This window comes from Dendrobates tinctorius, unplaced genomic scaffold, assembly GCF_039654945.1.
Source record: "Dendrobates tinctorius isolate UK_male_01 unplaced genomic scaffold, ASM3965494v1 ptg000020l, whole genome shotgun sequence".
Classification (NCBI taxonomy): domain Eukaryota; kingdom Metazoa; phylum Chordata; class Amphibia; order Anura; family Dendrobatidae; genus Dendrobates; species Dendrobates tinctorius.
In genome coordinates, this window is record NW_027361688.1 from 20,541,269 (window position 1) to 20,559,188 (window position 17,920).

The 17,920-nt window shown below is 42.3% G+C and overlaps 1 protein-coding gene across 1 annotated transcript; it reads right to left on the minus strand.

Moving 5' to 3' along the window:
• Positions 1-353: 353 nt before the first annotated feature.
• Positions 354-17,106, minus strand: LOC141083529 (gastrotropin-like). Its single transcript, XM_073567850.1, has 5 exons — positions 16,977-17,106; positions 5,915-6,281; positions 3,108-3,280; positions 2,466-2,555; positions 354-462 (listed from the first exon to the last, which is right to left on the minus strand). The coding sequence occupies exons 2-5, from the start codon at positions 5,979-5,981 to the stop codon at positions 409-411; spliced, it is 384 nt and encodes a 127-aa protein (XP_073423951.1). The 5' UTR covers positions 5,982-6,281; positions 16,977-17,106; the 3' UTR covers positions 354-408.
• Between the last annotated feature and the right edge of the window lie 814 nt (positions 17,107-17,920).

A 17,920-nucleotide genomic window follows, 5' to 3' on the forward strand; every position in this document is an offset into this window, starting at 1 on the left:
AACCAAAAAAACTAATTGAAAAAATATTTAATTTCCTAATGATAGTTTCCCTTGAAGAATGGAACGGCCTTGGATTGGCCCACTGGAGAACAGGAAAATCCCCTGGTGGGCCCCACCTCCTTATATGACATCTATACATACACTTGATTCACTATATACATACAGAAGCAGCACTTCATCATTCATTTAATAAACTACCCAGATTATTATTACATAAAAGCAAAGGTAAATTTGTGAAAGAGGGTAAAGTAATATTTGCACAAAGCTAATCATTGGTCCCATCAGAACCAATGTTACTAGCAGGGTGTCAGGATTACATGGCTGTAAAATACATATAAGGAAACGCAACACACTTTCTACATTAACAGGTTTATTATATTCTGTAATACATAGAAAATGGGTTCGTCTTTAGGCAATTCTTTTACTGATCCTCTTGAAAGTCACACCGCCAGCTTCTGAAATCTGAAATGGAAAAAGAGCGCAAGAGATAAACATTACTAATGGATATTAGATATGCACACATTAATTTAACGAAGGACATCCTGAAAATGACTCCGAAGTTATTAGGACTCCAGCTTAGCTACACTGTCCCATGGAGTCCATGGTAGTCTGAGGTCTACACAAGGTCACAGCAGATGCTGGTGCTCTTCCCCCTTATTTTACACCTTATAATTTATTTTTTAAGTTTTCTTGGAATTTGATATTGATGACCTCTATCTTAAGGGTTTACCATAAAGTTCGGATTGATGAGGGTCCAGCACGCCCACTGATCTGCTGATTGAAGAGGTCACCTGCAGAGCTCCGTACACTTTGTAGTGGTTGTGTGAAGTATTGCAGCTCAGTCCCATGCATTTGAATAGGACTGTGCTGCAGAGAGCAGAAGTGCCAGGCATTGTCGCTACTAAATGTATGTAGCTGTTCTTCGTCCCATTGTATGTTTTTTGGGGTGGCTTTCTATATAGGAAAGCGCAGTAGAAAAAGGGGTTGCAGATGCATGCCACCCCAACCATCGACCTTGGCGGGATAACTGGATGAGCTTGGTGTATACACAGAAAATGTGCGAGTTGCATCCGGTCATACATCTTGGATGCAACAAGAACTGTTACATAAAGGGTTATTCCTATTATTAAAAGTTATGACCTAGCTAAAGTATAGGTGATAAGTTGAGGACCAGTAAAGGACCAACCACAAGAAGCCCAACTTATCCCTGAGACTGGTTCTCTGAAATACCCAGCTAGGATGGAGCGGTGGCAACTTGTGCACGCCACCGCTTCATTCAGTCTCTATGAGATAGCCAGGTTCAGTACCTGGCTTATTTCAGCAGTCCCACAGGGAATGAATGGAGAGGTGGTGCGCCATTTCAATGGAGCATTTGAGAGCCCTGCTCTTGGGATAGTTGGGATGGTAGCTTTTAATGATAGAAATAATCAATTAAAGGGTATTCTCAAGTTTTGAAGTTACTTCCCGATTACTAGGGGTCTGACCGCTGGGAGCACCACCAATCCCAAGATTTGGTCTTTTCCTGGGAGAGATGGCACCTCATTTCAATGGAGCCCTGTTCTTGGGATCGTTGGTAGGATAAATAGATTTTAATGATGGGAATAATGCTTTAAAGGGTATTCTCAAGTATGGAAATTACTTCCCAATTACTGGAGGTCTGACCACTGGGAGCACAATCCTGAGACTTGGTCTTTCCCTGGTAGAGATGGCACTCCTTTCAATGGGTCATTTATGAACCCCGCTCTTGAGATCGTTGGAATGCTAGATGATAGATTTTAATGACGGGAATAATCCTTTAAAGGGTATTCTCAAGTTTGGATGTTACTTCCTGATTTCTAGGGGACAGACCCCTGGGAGCACCACCAATTCCGAGAATTGATCTCTCCCTGGAGCATTTGAGAGCCCCGTTCTTGGGATCGTTGGGATGATAGATGATAGTTTTAATGATAGGAATAAGCCTTTAAAGGGTATTCTCAAGTTGGGAAGTTACTCCCTGATTACAAGAGGTCAGACCACTGAGAGCACCACCAATCCCGAGAATTGATCTATTCCTGGGAGAGATGGCACTCCATTCCAATGTAGCATTTGTGAGCCCAGTTCTTGGGATCATTAGGAGGATAGAAGATAATTTTGAATGATGGGAATAACTTTTAAGGGGTATTCTATTCTCAATTTTGGAAGTTACCTCCTGATTGTTGAGGGTCTGATCGCTAGGACCCGCACTGATCCTGAGAGCTTGGAGCCCCATGCGAATTGAGCGGTGGTTGATGATGTGTACCTCCGCTTCATTCATTCTTATGGGACCAGCTAAGCTATCTCTGGCAGAACCATTAAGAATGAATGGAGCTGATCTGTGCATAATCGACCACTAATTCTCAAGGTTATTCTGTCCCCATGAAAGCACTTCTTGTCTTTCACCTCTGCATCCATATCAATGGGGACATCTATATAACGCTCACACTCACCTCCACCAGTTTTCCTCCGACAATCTCGGATGAATGCTTATATTTCCCAAAGTCCACAACTATCTTCCCTCCTTCACGCTGGACGGTCGCCTGCGTAAAATAATTCCATATATTTAGAATAACATGAAGACTCAGAAGCCTACAAAGCATAGGCAGTGAGCAATAAAACATGACAACACCTTTAGGATGTTTAAGGAATTGCATGCAATTTATGCAAAAAAAAATTTAAGTTTGCTTTTTTTTCATGTAAAACTGCTGGTTATTTTCTATTTTAATAAAAGCTTTTTTTAAATTTTATTTTATAGGTCTAATATATAGCAAGATAGTAAATTTAAAAGTTGTAAAAATAAAATCTGACACCTATAGGCAAGGAGTGGTAGTACATCTTAAATCAATGGGATGGATATATATGTGCATCATTGGAATACTACATAGTTTCTATATAAGAGTTTGTGATGTTCTCCACCTTTTGGGATTTTTTTTTACTTAAATGCATGCACTTGGTGCTAAAAATCACTTTTGCAATGAGGGTTAAGGGTGCGCAAAGTTGGCGCCACCTGTAGGTGTTCGCGTGTACTGCATGATAAGAATTATGCCATTAATCAGCAGCTTTAGTAGGGCAGAGCGCCTCGTAAGGCTTACCTTGAATTTCTTTCCACTCATGGTCTCCATGTCAGACTCTTTTCCTACAGTGAATTTATTGGTCATGGTGTGGCCGGGGTAGATTTGGGACCATGTGAAGTCATCTCCATTTTGAACTACTTCGGTGGTGAATTTGAAGTCTTTTCCTTTCTGGATAGTTTCATCTGGGATACCTGGGGAGGAAAAAAACGTAAAGGTTGGATGACGTCAGTAACGGACTCCATGTTCTTCATTTCATGAGGTCTTTATTTTTGGTCGCAGACGCCCCCTGAGCCCCTCACATTACACACAGATGGCAAAATTATAAATAGTTCATTTTCAGAGAGTTCTGAGGACTTCTCTTACGCCCAAGGATATCCTCAACGCCAGGACTGTTACGTGGAAATGTGAGCCTCACAGGGAGCCCTCTGTGCTGCCTCTATTGAAGAAGAGGTTCTTCAGCAGCTACAATGTGTATTACACAGTTCTTGGTCCCAGATGCTGCAGAACATCATAGCTTACATCTCAGCTGCTGCAGAACCTCATATAACACATCTTACCTGTTGAAGAACATCATCATACACACCTCAGCTGCTGCAGAGCATCATCATACATAACTCATCTGCTGAAGAACATCATCATGCACACTTCAGCTGCTGCAGAGCATCATCATGCATACTTCAGCTGCTGCAAAACCTCATAATACACACCTTAGCTGCTGCAGAACACCATCATACACACCTCAGCTGCTGCAGAACATCATCATGCACACCTGAGCTGCTGTAGAACATCATCATACACACCTCAACTGCTGCAGAACCTCATAATACACACCTCAGCTGCTGCAGAGAATCATCATACACACCTCAGCTGCTGCAGAACATCATCATACACACCTCAGCTGCTGCAGAACATCAGCATACACACCTTAGTTTCTGCAGAACATCATCATACACACCGCAGATGCTGTAGAACATCATTATACACACCTCAGCTGCTGCAGAACCTCATAGTACACACCTCAGCTGCTGCAGGACCTCATAATACACACCTCAGCTGCTGCAGAGAATCATCATACACACCTCAGCTGCTGCAGAACATCATCATACACACCTCAGCTGCTGCAGAACATCATCATACACACCTTAGTTTCTGCAGAACATCATCATACACACCACAGCTGCTGCAGAACATCATCATACACACCTCAGCTGCTGCAGAACATCATCATGCACACCTGAGCTGCTGTAGAACATCATCATACACACCTCAGCTGCTGCAGAACCTCATAATACACACCTCAGCTGCTGCAGAACCTCATAATACACACCTCAGCTGCTGCAGAGAATCATCATACACACCTCAACTGCTGCAGAACATCATCATACACACCTCAGCTGCTGCAGAACCTCATAATACACACCTTAGTTTCTGCAGAACCTCATCATACACACCACAGCTGCTGCAGAACATCATCATAAATACCTCAGCTGCTGCAGAACATCATCATACTCACCTCAGCTGCTGCAAAACATCATCATGCACACCTCAGCTGCTGCAGAACCTCATCATACACACCTCAGCTGCTGCCGAACCTCATCATACACACCTCAGCTGCTGCAGAACATCATCATACACACCTCAGCTGCTGCAAAATATCATTATACAAACCTCAGCTGCTGCAGAACATCATCATACACACCTCAGTTGGTTGCTGCACAACATCATCATAAATACCTCAGCTGCTGCAGAGAATCATCATACACACCTCAGCTGCTGCAGAACATCATCATACACACCTCAGCTGCTGCAGAACATCATCATGCACACCTCAGCTGCTGCAGAACATAATCATACAAACCTCAGTTGCTGCAGAACATCATCATACACACCTCAGCTGCTGCAAAATATCATTATACAAACCTCAGCTGCTGCAGAACATCATCATACACACCTCAGTTGGTTGCTGCACAACATCATCATACACACCTCAGTTGCTGCAGAACATCATCATACACACCTCAGCTGCTGCAGAACATAATCATACACACCTCAGCTGCTGCAGAACATCATCATACACACCTTAGTTTCTGCAGAACATCATCATACACACCTCAGCTGCTGCAGAATATCATTATACACACCTCAGCTGCTGCAGAACCTCATAATACATACCTCAGCTGCTGCAGAGAATCATCATACACACCTCAGCTGCTGCAGAACATTATCATACACACCTCAGCTGCTGCAAAACATCATCATACACACCACAGCTGCTGCAGAACATCATCATAAATACCTCAGCTGCTGCAGAACATCATCATACTCACCTCAGCTGCTGCAAAACATCATCATGCACACCTCAGCTGCTGCCGAACCTCATCATACACACCTCAGCTGCTGTAGAACATCATCATACACACCTCAACTGCTGCAGAACCTCATAATACACACCGCAGCTGCTGCAGATCACCATCATACACACCGCAGCTGCTGCAGAACATCATCATACACATCTCAGTTGCTGCAGAACATCATCATACACACCTCAGCTGCTGCAAAATATCATTATACAAACCTCAGCTGCTGCAGAACATCATCATACACACCTCAGCTGCTGCAGAACATCATCATACACACCCCAGCTGCTGCAGACTATAATTTTTAAACAGAATTAGACATGGATTTCCACAATACTCTTGAAAAAGAGGTTCTGCAGCAGCTGTGAGGTTTATTATAAGGAATATTATTCCCCATACTATAAAGGAGGCAACACTACAGAACTCTGTGACTTTTATAACGATATCGGTGCATCCATCTTGCCTTACCAATGATCGACATGAAGGTCTCATAGTTCTCCTGGCTTTCCACCTCGTACTTTCCTGTGAAGCTCATGGTTCTTTGGGGAGATGAGAGTAAATGGAGTAGGACAGAAGATGAGAAGAGAAGGTACTGAGATGCGAAGATCGAGGCTTTTTAAACTGTAAGACCCCTCACTCCTCCCTCCTTTAACTTTACGATGACTGGTGTGGTGGGTCAAGTTTGCCCAATCTGAGCGATGCCAAGCGGTGATTCACCAGCCCCGGTGTTGTTGAACTGTAGATAAAATCTAGAATTTACTGCCCTGAAATCCTCCAGGTGTTCTGAGACGATGGTAATTTCCTTCTTCTTGTAATGATCCTCAATGTGATTTCTCTGCAGCGACAGAAACGAGGAGAGCAAATAATGAATCAGAATTAGAGCGAGAAAAATGGTGGAAAGCCAACAAAAACGTTCAGACTGGGCTCAACGGCCCTGATTCATGACAAAGCGTTCTGGTGGAAAACTCTATGAAAAATTTGCAGAATTTTTGGACACCTCGAAATGTTGTGACTTTTGTCATTTTTATGAGTAGGACTTTGGGTGGGATGGGGTACAGCCAAGAACACCCTACAATTTCATTGCAATTGACCGCACATAAATGGCATCAATTACAATAGAAATGTAAACCAACCCTTGACTGGTGTTACATTTCTTGTGGTGGAGCATGTAAATGGAAAAATGGGCCAAATTAAGAGGATGCAGATACTGGTGAACTTGAGATACCGGACAGGAGACGGCCACTTGGTGCAAGATGCCACTTTTCCAGTACTTTGGTTTTTCAGGTCCACACTTTGCCCAGGACTGACCTAAGTGACTATACTGCTGCTGACACCCGCAGTTTATGCATGTAAAATGAATATCGCCATGGGGTTCACATAACCATACCTACAAACCCTAAATTGTGGGGTTATATTTGAGTCAGATCTTTCCTTCACCCCCCACATCCCATCATTCACTCGCTCATGTCTCCTACACCTCAAAAACATCTCTAGTATTCAGGCTCGGACTGGCCCACAGGGTAACAGGGGAATCCCCCGGTGGGTCCCTGTGCAGATCTGGGCCCCAACCCCACTATATGGATAGTACTTGGCATAATTCACTTGATTTACTCTGTACAGAAAAAAGCAACATCTCATCATTCATTAACCAAACTACCTAGCTTATTATTATTTAGAGATATAGGTACATTTGTGAATGAGGGGAGTGTAGTATTTGTATGCAGGTGAAAAGTGGGCCCCTCAAAGTCAATGTTACTGGTCGGCCCTTGGTACCCCAGTCCGAAACTGCTAGTATTTGACCTTTTCTTACCTTTGACGCTACAAATACTCTTACTGTTGCCCTTATTCATTCTCGTCTGGACTATTCCAACTCTCTACTAATTAGTCTCCCTCTTACTACACTCTACAATCTGTCATGAATGCAGGAGCCCGGACCATATTTCCGTTCAGCCGCTATAATTATGCTGCCACCATGTTCCAGTGTTTGCACTGGTTACCCATTCGCTACAGAATCCAACATAAACTAATCACTCTCACCCACAAAGTGCTCCACAGTTCTGCACCACCCTACAACTCCTCCCTCATCTCCCGTCTACCACCCTACTCATGCCCTCCATTCCGCTAATGACCTAAGACTAAAAATCCTCTATAATCCGAACCTCCCACACTCATTTCCAGGACTTCTCTTGTGCTGCACCAGCTTTCTGAAATGTGCTACCCCATACAATCAGGTTGATTCCCAGTATCCACAGTTTCAAGCGTGCTGTAAAAACACATTTCTTAAAACTAGTCAATTACCTCGCTGGTCTAACAAACTATCCCTTATTGTCACCTCAACGCACTCAGTAGCACTTTGTACTTGTACTTATACAGATACTGGCTGCTGACCAGTTCCTGCAGAGTTATTTGAATGCTATTTATTCTACTGATGGCTGGACCATACAAGTCCACTTACTTTTTACCTTTTGTGTTACCCCTATTTCCTCATAGATTGTAAGCTTTCGAGCAGGGAGCTCACTCTTCTCGGTATCTGTTGAAATATATGTTTCTTTCTACTGTCTTATCTCGTTTGTACAAGTTCCTTCTAAATTGTAAAGTGCTGCAGAATATGTTGGTGATATAGAAATAAAAATTATTATTATTGATAAATCTGCCATGAAAATTAGGACTGTAGTAACCTGAAAGCAATCTAACCCAATTATGTGGCTATGTAACATTAAGCATGATACAAAGAGATGTTGGATACTTTTGGAATTCCAGCCAGAAAGTGATGACAAAAAAAATTCATCTTTTCTAAGAAGTTAATGATGTAGTCAAAAAAATAATTGCAAAAATAAACTTATTTAAAGGGAATCTGTCACCCCATTTTTGGAGTATCAGGTGCCGGAACCGCCATCAGGGGCTTATCTACAGCATTCTGTAGGACAGAGCAGTGCGCCTGCGCAGGAGTCACGACAGGCAGCAAAGAAGAGGACGTCACCGTTAGAAGATGGGAGGCGCCGGACCGCAACACCGATCGGACCAAGACCGGACTGCCCACCGGTGAGTATAATATAACTCATTTTTCTTATCTTTCAGATTACATCGGGGGCTTATCTACAGCATTACAGAATGCTGTAGATAAGCCCCTGATGGAGGTGCCAGCAGCTGATACTCAAAAAATGGGGTGACAGATTCCCTTTAACCAAAAGAATAAAAAAGCATCTCAATTCCGTTAGACCACAGAACATTTCGGTAGGTAAACAATTAAAATCCCAATTATAGTGATCAGCTCCTTAAAAATAGTTATAAAATAAAACAAAAAATGTGAAAAGCTTAAATTAGCAGCGCTTCTTCACTCGCGTGTTACAGATGTAATATATATGGAAATTAGGAATGGAAATATAATCAGATGGAAGAAATAATCTCATACATAAGAAGGAGTCAGGGACTGAACAAAAGTAATGTAAGAAGGGCACACGTGCCATAGAGACCGGCCGGGTAGATGCTATGGGGGGTTTGGAGAGAAGGGACCAAGCTCTGGTTTTTGCCATATAGTGGAAGATCTTCTGCAGGACTCTCCACTCTACAGAGATACTTCATTGGCAAGCAATGAGTTCCTAAAAAGAATGTGGAGTGGAAAACCAAGAGCCAAGCCTAGCACCATAACGGAGGGTCCATGTTGGTATTTCCCCCCATTACTACCTCTGCCGGTAGGGTCTATACCTAATTTCAGGCATTTGAGTAGGAAATGAGGCAAGGTGCTCCATACTACCTTGAGGCAGGTGAGTAATGGATATTATAACGTGGGTTGTTTGGTTAAGCCAAGAGATATAGAGACCCAACCCTACTTCCTACAGAAATATAGAGACCCACCCCTACTTCCTGTAGAAATATAGAAACCCATCCCTACTTCCTGTAGAGATATAGAGACCCACCCCTACTTCCTGTAGAAATATAGAGACCCACCCCTACTTCCTGAAGAGATATAGAGACCCACCCCTACTTCCTGTAGAAATATAGAGACCCAACCCTACTTCCTGTAGAAATATAGAGACCCACCCCTACTTCCTGTAGAAATATAGAGACCCAACCCTACTTCCTGTAGAGATATAGAGACCCACCCCTACTTCCTGTAGAAATATAGAGACCCACCCCTACTTCCTGAAGAGATATAGAGACCCACCCCTACTTTCTGTAGAAATATAGAGACCCACCCCTACTTTCTGTAGAAATATAGAGACCCAACCCTACTTCCTGTAGAAATATAGAGACCCACCCCTACTTCCTGTAGAAATATAGAGACCCAACCCTACTTCCTGTAGAGATATATAGACCCACCATTACTTCCTGTAGAGATATATAGACCCACTATTACTTCCTGTAGAGATATATAGACCTGCCTCCACCTCCTGAAATCTATCTTATGACTTTGCTGCTACAGACGGATTACACTTGACAACGGATTAAGACAGAATGGAAATACTTAGCGATTGGCATTTTGGAGCAGTTTAATTTTTAAATAAAGTGATTTGCAGATTTCAGACTATTTGGTTGGGAATGTCATGGGATAGGTGATAGCTATGGAGATTCAGAGATTAAGTTGTCAGAAAGGGCATGGGATAGGTGACAAATATGGGGGTTCGGAGACACAGTTGTCAGAAAGTACATAGGACAGGTGACAATTATGGAGGTTCAGAGATCAAGATGTCGTAAAGAACATGGACCGGTGATAATTCTAGGAGTTAAGATAACTTTATCAAGGGGTTATGTACAGTAGACAACTCCTAACACAGTCTCGGCCCAGAATGGCAATGGGTCCCAGTGGGAAAAGCAAATAATTTTGTCTATTGTCTTTTCGGGAAGAACATGTAGCCGGATCGCTTGATACAGACATAGAATTTTCAGCCATAGCAAGTCAAGCAAAGTTTGATCTCTCTGCCTCTTGTAAGTGCTCGGACCCACTCCTACATGTCAATAGCCTTTCTATTATGTCTTGCCAAAATCCTACTGATAATAGACATCCATTAAACCTTGGTGTGATGGCTATAGCGTGCTAAAAAGAAATAAGATTTATACTGGAGGTAAAGATAAAAAAAAGTCAATAAATCAATTTCAAGAGATACAAGTATTGTTTTTGCACCTTGGCGGGGGACTGAATAAATGAAAAAGTAATCGATAGGAAAAATACACACTCAGAACAAAGCCATCTTGGAAATATTAAGTAAGAAGAATCACGTTATTCATTCAACTTAGTCTTGGAAGGCAATGGCAAGAAATGAATAATGTTTAAACTGTAAACCGCAAGGGCCACACATGATCCTGATCTGAGGATTGGGAGGATTACCGGGATGTATGAGCTATTACACCCATTGGAATCATTTTCAAACCTTTTATTTATATACAATTAGGAGCAGAAATATTTGAACAATAACAAGTTTTGGTGCTTACCAAAACATATTCAAGATACAGTTATACAATCAATATGGGCTTCTAGTGCAGACTCTCAGCTTTAATTTGAGGGTTTTCACATTCTAATTGGAGTAAGGGTTTAGGAATTACAGCTCTTTAATATGTAGGTGCATCTTTTTCAAGGGACAAAAGGTAATTGTACAATCATCTCAAAAGTTCTTTAATGATCTGCTTGGAATTTTCCCTCATGAATCATTATATCATCAATTAGGAAGGTAAAAGGTCTGGAGCTGATTCCAGGTGTGACATTTGCATTTGGAAGTTGTTGCTGTGAACCCACCACATGCGCTCAAAGGTTCTCTTAATGGAAGGGAAACAGACTATCATTAGAATGAAAGAAAAGAAGAAATCCATCAGAGAGAAAGCAGAAATGTTAGAATGGTCAAATCAAAAGTGTGGTACGTTCTGCAAAAAAAACGCACTGGTGAGCATGGGAACACAAAAAGGCTTGGATGGCCACAAAAGTGTTGGGTGATCACAGAATCCTTTCCATAGTGAAGAAAAAACCCTTACCAACATCCACCCAAGTGAAGAACACCCTCCAGGAAGTTGGTGTTTCAGTGTCTACCATAAAGAGAAGACTTCATGAGAGCAAATACCGAGGGTTCACCACAATTTGTAAACCTTTAGTCAGCATTGACAATAGAAAGCCTAGATTAGATTTTGCAAAAAAAAATCTAAAGACGACAGTCCATTTCTGTCCTTATGGACTATACACATAGACTCTGCCCCATCTCCCCATGAACTCTACCTTTTGTTTTCCATTAACTTTGCCTCAGGGACTGCAAGCCTTACACCAGGGCAGCATTGTGCAATTTAATGGGACTGTTGTTCACAAAAGGGGGAGGGGAAGAAAAGGACAACCTGATGTTCGAGCCGGGTCACGACTGTATGGACTGTGCTCCTGGACTGCTAGAGCTATTGACGTGTTGGCCAACGGCCTTTGGTTACAAGGAACTTGGACACTCTGTCTCAGGGTCTTCAAACTGGTGAGATCTCGGTCATGAGGACCCATGGAGACAAATGGACAATCTGATGTCCCTACCGGGTTGAAAAACTGGACTGTGCCTATGGACTGTCGGGCAACTGTTGTTGTGTGGGCCTAAGGGTCAATGTTTTATAGGAAACATGGACTCAGATGGATATTAGTCTGCAGTTTTAACCGAGTGGACCTCCTGATTAAAGTGCTATGCAGAAGGAGAACTTGGTAAGCGCCCAAGGACAGCTTGGCGGTTGTTTTGTTGGCCTCCGGGCTCACGAAGTTGAGTTCTTCTGTTCCGGGGTCAGTGCATGCTCCGGTAATAGACATTCTATACCCTGTAAACAAGAGACTACCATTTTTTTGTGTTTTATATGAATTTTATGGGCTGTGTGTTGTCCTCCAGTTTCCAAAATGGTCTAGTACGACCATGTTCAAATAGGGGAGGAATGTAGGAATATGGACTGTCTTATCCTGTTTTATCTTATCCTGTCTTACACTTTTCATGACTTACATGCTGTACATTACCATAACAGATAGTCGGCCGATTTCGTTCGACTCGACGTTTGAGAAAGTCAGGTTTCATGAAACCCGACTCGACCCTAAAAAAGGCAAAGTCGCTCATCTCTAGTGATAACGTTCGATGCAACAAGAACTGGTAAATGGAGCTACAGAACCACCTATTGACCATCTGACGTAAAAGACCGTTTTTACATAGCTAAAGTAATAGATGGCCAATATCATGGAATATCATAAAAAAATTTTGTTTTTATAATTATAGTAGAGCATCTGCAACTGAACAAGTCTGTAAAATAACACATTATTTTCATTATTTTGCCAAAACAGCGAACACCGTAAAGTTGAAAAAAAAAAAGATTAAAAAATAGATTTCCTTTCTGTAGATAACTCATCTAAATAAATATTTAAAAAGTGAAATATATATTACGCATTCCTCAGTATTGAAACTGCAAAACCAAGAAGGAAAAAATGTGGAATTATGGAACTCACAGGCTGGACAGACAGGTTACTGATCTGCAAATAATTAAAAAATGCAAAAAATGTCTTGATTTATTAACTATGGCATATGTCCAGAAATCTCAGCACTTGCAGCCTTGACTGCTATCAATGAGATTATTAATGGTCGTCTGAGGAATGTTCTGCCATTCTGAATGCACTTGGGTACGAAAATCATCAAGATCCGCTGTTGGCAGCTCCCTTTGCAATTACCGACTAATAACGTCCCAAATGTGCTCAATGGGAGACTAGTCCGTCCGAAGACCCTGCAGGCCTGCTAAAAATTGAAAAAAAACCCAGTATTTTTAATTTTCAAGTGTAATAATCTAATATATAAAGCTCAATGTGTGTGTGTATGTACTGTATATGTGTATGTATGTCCGGGATTGGCATCCGCTCCGTCGCAGTTACAGCCACAAAATTTGACACAGTCACACGTCTGGACCCCGAGAGCGTCCTAAGCTATGTTGTGAGGCGAAATTTTAACCCCGCGCGTTCCAATTCACCAAACAATTTTGCCCCTATCTACATAATGGGGAAAAAGTGAAAGGAAAAGTGTTGGAGGCAAATTGACAGCTGCCAGATGTGAACAAGGGGGACTTAAAGAAAGAGAGCGATGACGCCAAACAGTATATACCATACAGTTGCTAAGGTGGGGCCCTGACATGGGACCACACACGGGGATATGAACACACACACAAAATGCGCCACACACTACCACGTGCTTCAACACATATACCACCCTCAGCACACATTTCACCACACATACACCAACTTCGCCACGTAAAAGTCGAAACACAAAAGTCGCCACTCAAAACTCGCCACGCTGTCCCAGAGCTGTTTAAAAGATGAAAGCTGAGCTGTGATTGGCTGCTATCAGCAACAGTTTTCTTTGTAGACAGTTGTGGTAACTGAGGCCTATTATTCTTATCATTTCTATGGTGTTATCGTCCTTCTGTAAAGCTGGAAATAACACAATTTATTACCGTGCCAACACAGACCACCCTCTGACACAGACTGCAGGGGGAGCCCAGTATCACACAGGAGAGGATTAGACACACGGCTCACCAGTCAGTATCACACAGGATAGGACTAGATACACGGCTCAGCAGTCAGTATCACACAAGAGAGGATTAGACACACAGCTCAGCAGTCAGTATCACACAGGAGAGGATTAGATACACGGCTTAGCAGTCATTATCACACAGGAGAGGATTAGACACACAGCTCAGCAGTCAGTATCACACAGGAGAGGATTAGATACACGGCTTAGCAGTCATTATCACACAGGAGAGGATTAGACACACAGCTCAGCAGTCAGTATCACACAGGAGAGGATTAGATACACGGCTTAGCAGTCATTATCACACAGGAGAGGATTAGACACACAGCTCAGCAGTCAGTATCACACAGGACAGTATTAGATACACGGCTCAGCAGACAGTATCACACAGGATAGGATTAGATACACAGCTCAGCACACAGTATCACACAGGATAGGAATAGATACGCAGCTCAGCAGTCAGTATCACACAGGATAGGATTAGATACACAGCTCAGCAGAAAGTATCACACAGGATAGTATTAGATACACGGCTCAGCAGTCAGTATCACACTGGATAGGATTAGATACACAGCTCAGCAGTCAGTATCACACAGGAGAGGATTAGATACATGGCTCAGCAGTCAGTATCACACAGGATAGGATTAGGTACACGGCTCAGCAGTCAGTATCACACAGGATAGGATTAGATACACAGCTCTGCAGTCTATCACACAGGATAGTATTAGATACACAGCTCAGCTGTCAGTATCACACAGGATAGGATTAGATACACAGCTCAGCAGTCAGTATCACACAGGATAGGATTAGATACACAGCTCAGCACACAGTATCACGCAGGATAGGATTAGACACATGGCTCAGCAGTCAGTATCACACAGGATAGGATTAGACACACAGCTCAGCTGTCAGTATCACACAGGAGAGGATTAGATACATGGCTCAGCAGTCAGTATCACACAGGATAGGATTAGATACACAGCTCAGCAGTCAGTATCACACAGGATAGGATTAGATACACAGCTCAGCACACAGTATCACACAGGATAGGATTAGACACGTGGCTCAGCAGTCAGTATCACTCAGGATAGGATTAGATACACGGCTCAGCAGTCAGTATCACACAGGATAGGATTAGATACACAGCTCAGCTGTCAGTATCACACAGGAGAGGATTAGATACATGGCTCAGCAGTCAGTATCACACAGGATAGAATTAGATACACGGCTCAGCAGTCAGTATCACACAGGATAGGATTAGATACACAGCTCAGCAGTCAGTATCACACAGGATAGGATTAGACACATGGCTCAGCAGTCAGTATCACACAGGAGAGGATTAGATACACAGCTCAGCAGTCAGTATCACACAGGATAGGAATAGATACACAGCTCAGCAGTCAGTATCACATAGGAGAGGATTAGATACGCAGCTCAGCTGTCAGTATCACACAGGATTAGATACATGGCTCAGCAGTCAGTATCACACAAGATAGGATTAGATACACAGCTCAGCTGTCAGTATCACACAGGAGAGGATTAGATACATGGCTCAGCAGTCAGTATCACACAGGATAGGATTAGATACACAGCTCAGCTGTCAGTATCACACAGGAGAGGATTAGATACATGGCTCAGCAGTCAGTATCACACAGGATAGGATTAGATACACAGCTCAGCAGTCAGTATCACACAGGATAGGATTAGATACACAGCTCAGCAGTCAGTATCACACAGGATAGGATTAGACACATGGCTCAGCAGTCAGTATCACACAGGAGAGGATTAGATACACAGCTCAGCAGTCAGTAACACACAGGATAGGATTAGACACATGGCTCAGCAGACAGTATCACACAGGATAGGATTAGATACACAGCTCAGCAGTCAGTATCACACAGGAGAGGATTAGATACGCAGCTCAGCAGACAGTATCACATAGGATAGTATTAGATACACAGCTCAGCAGTCAGTATCACACAGGACAGGATTAGATACACTGCTCAGCAAACAGTATCACACAGGATAGGATTAGATACGCAGCTCAGCAGGCAGTATCATACAGGATAGGATTAGATACATGGCTCAGCAGACAGTATCACACAGAATAGGATTAGATACACGGCTCAGCAGACAGTATCACACAGGATAGGCTTATATACACGGCTCAGCAGTCAGTATCACACTGGATAGGATTAGATACACGGCTCAGCAGGCAGTATCACACAGGAGAGGATTAGATACGTAGCTCAGCAGATAGTATCACACAGGATAGTATTAGATACACAGCTCAGCAGTCAGTATCACACAGGATAGGATTAGATACACAGCTCAGCAGTCAGTATCACACAGGAGAGGATTAGATACGCAGCTCAGCAGTCAGTATCACACAGGAGAGGATTAGATACACGGCTCAGCAGTCAGTATCACACAGGATAGGATTAGATACACGGCTCAGCAGACAGTATCACACAGGATAGGATTAGATACACAGCTCAGCAGTCAGTATCACACTGGATAGGATTAGACACATGGCTCTGCAGTCTATCACACAGGATAGTATTAGATACACGGCTCAGCAGACAGTATCACACAGGATAAGATTAGACACACGGCTCAGCAGACAGTATCACACAGGAGAGGATTAGATACGTGGCTCAGCACACAGTATCACACAGAATAGTATTAGATACACGGCTCAGCAGTCAGTATCACACAGGAGAGGATTAGATGCACGGTTTTTATGTGCAATATAATCATTATAATTTGTTGTAACTAACCACAGTTGGTTACCAGGCCCAGGCAACGCCGGGCCATTCAGCTAGTTATTATATAAAGTTTTTACATTTGTCTGCCTCTAGATTTATCTGCCTACTTATCCTGACTACATGGTGCATTATCTTATAGACAAGTATATGATTTATTTTATGTTTAAAAGGAACCTGTCAGCATGTTTTACAATGTAATCAAAGAGCAGCATAATGTAGGAGCAAAGACCCTGTTTCCAGGGATGTATCACTTACTGGGCTGCTTGGTTTAGTTTTAATAAAATCCATATTTTCTCTGCGGTAGATGTAGCAGTGGTCAGAATGCGGAGCTGTGTATAACCCCGCCCACACCCCTGATTGGCAGCTTCCTGTGTCCATTTTCAACAACCAGTTAATCAGTAGTGGGGAGTGCAGTTACACAGATTTTCTGGACTACCTTGCATGTGACACTTTGTCCAGGAAAAGATAATCTCCTGCTGATAAAACACTGATTGTATTGAAACTATAACACACTTAGTAAGCCAAGTAAGTGACAAATCCCTGGAATCAGTCTCTTTTGCTCTATTTTATGCTGTTCTCAGATTATATAGCAAAAACCTGCTGATAGATTCCCTTTAAGCATAAAATTATATTTTTGAAAATTAGTTATGACGTGACATTACTTTTTTAGACCGTAGCGTAAATCCAGAAGAAACCATTCTAAAGAAGCATTATTGTCATTACTACAGTATAAGATTATACTTTTTCTTCTGACCCTGAAGTTTCTACTTGATAAAAAATGTTGAAAAATAAAAAAGTTATACATTGTTATAATACATTTATATGACATCTTTGGGCTTTTTAATGTAAAAATGGTATTACCTTAACCCTAGTCCTAACCATAACGCTAATAATAATAATAATAATAATCTTTATTTATATAGCGCCAACATATTCCGCAGCGCTTTTCAGTTGAACAGTTTCAAACACAACAGTCATAAGTAACAACGTTAACAATACAATAATTAAAGCGAAATAAGCCGCCCCTGCTCGTGAGAGCTTACAATCTACAATGAGGTGGGGGAGATACAAAGCACAGGTTTGTATTTACAATGATGTATTTACAATGATGGTCCAGCCATCTTCAGGGGGTGGGGGTTAGATGGAGATAGTGAATGGGCTACACACAAACATAACATGACTTTGATTACTGAATGTGA

Bases quoted from the DNA above. Each gene is read 5' to 3' on its own strand.
- LOC141083529 (XM_073567850.1), bottom strand. From the start codon at position 5,981: ATGAGCTTCACAGGAAAGTACGAGGTGGAAAGCCAGGAGAACTATGAG. The intron at 2,556-3,107 runs GTAAGCCTTACG...TATTTTACGCAG, and splicing joins TGAGTGGAAAGAAATTCAAG to GCGACCGTCCAGCGTGAAGG. The intron at 463-2,465 runs GTGAGTGTGAGC...TTTCCATTTCAG, and splicing joins TCGGAGGAAAACTGGTGGAG to ATTTCAGAAGCTGGCGGTGT.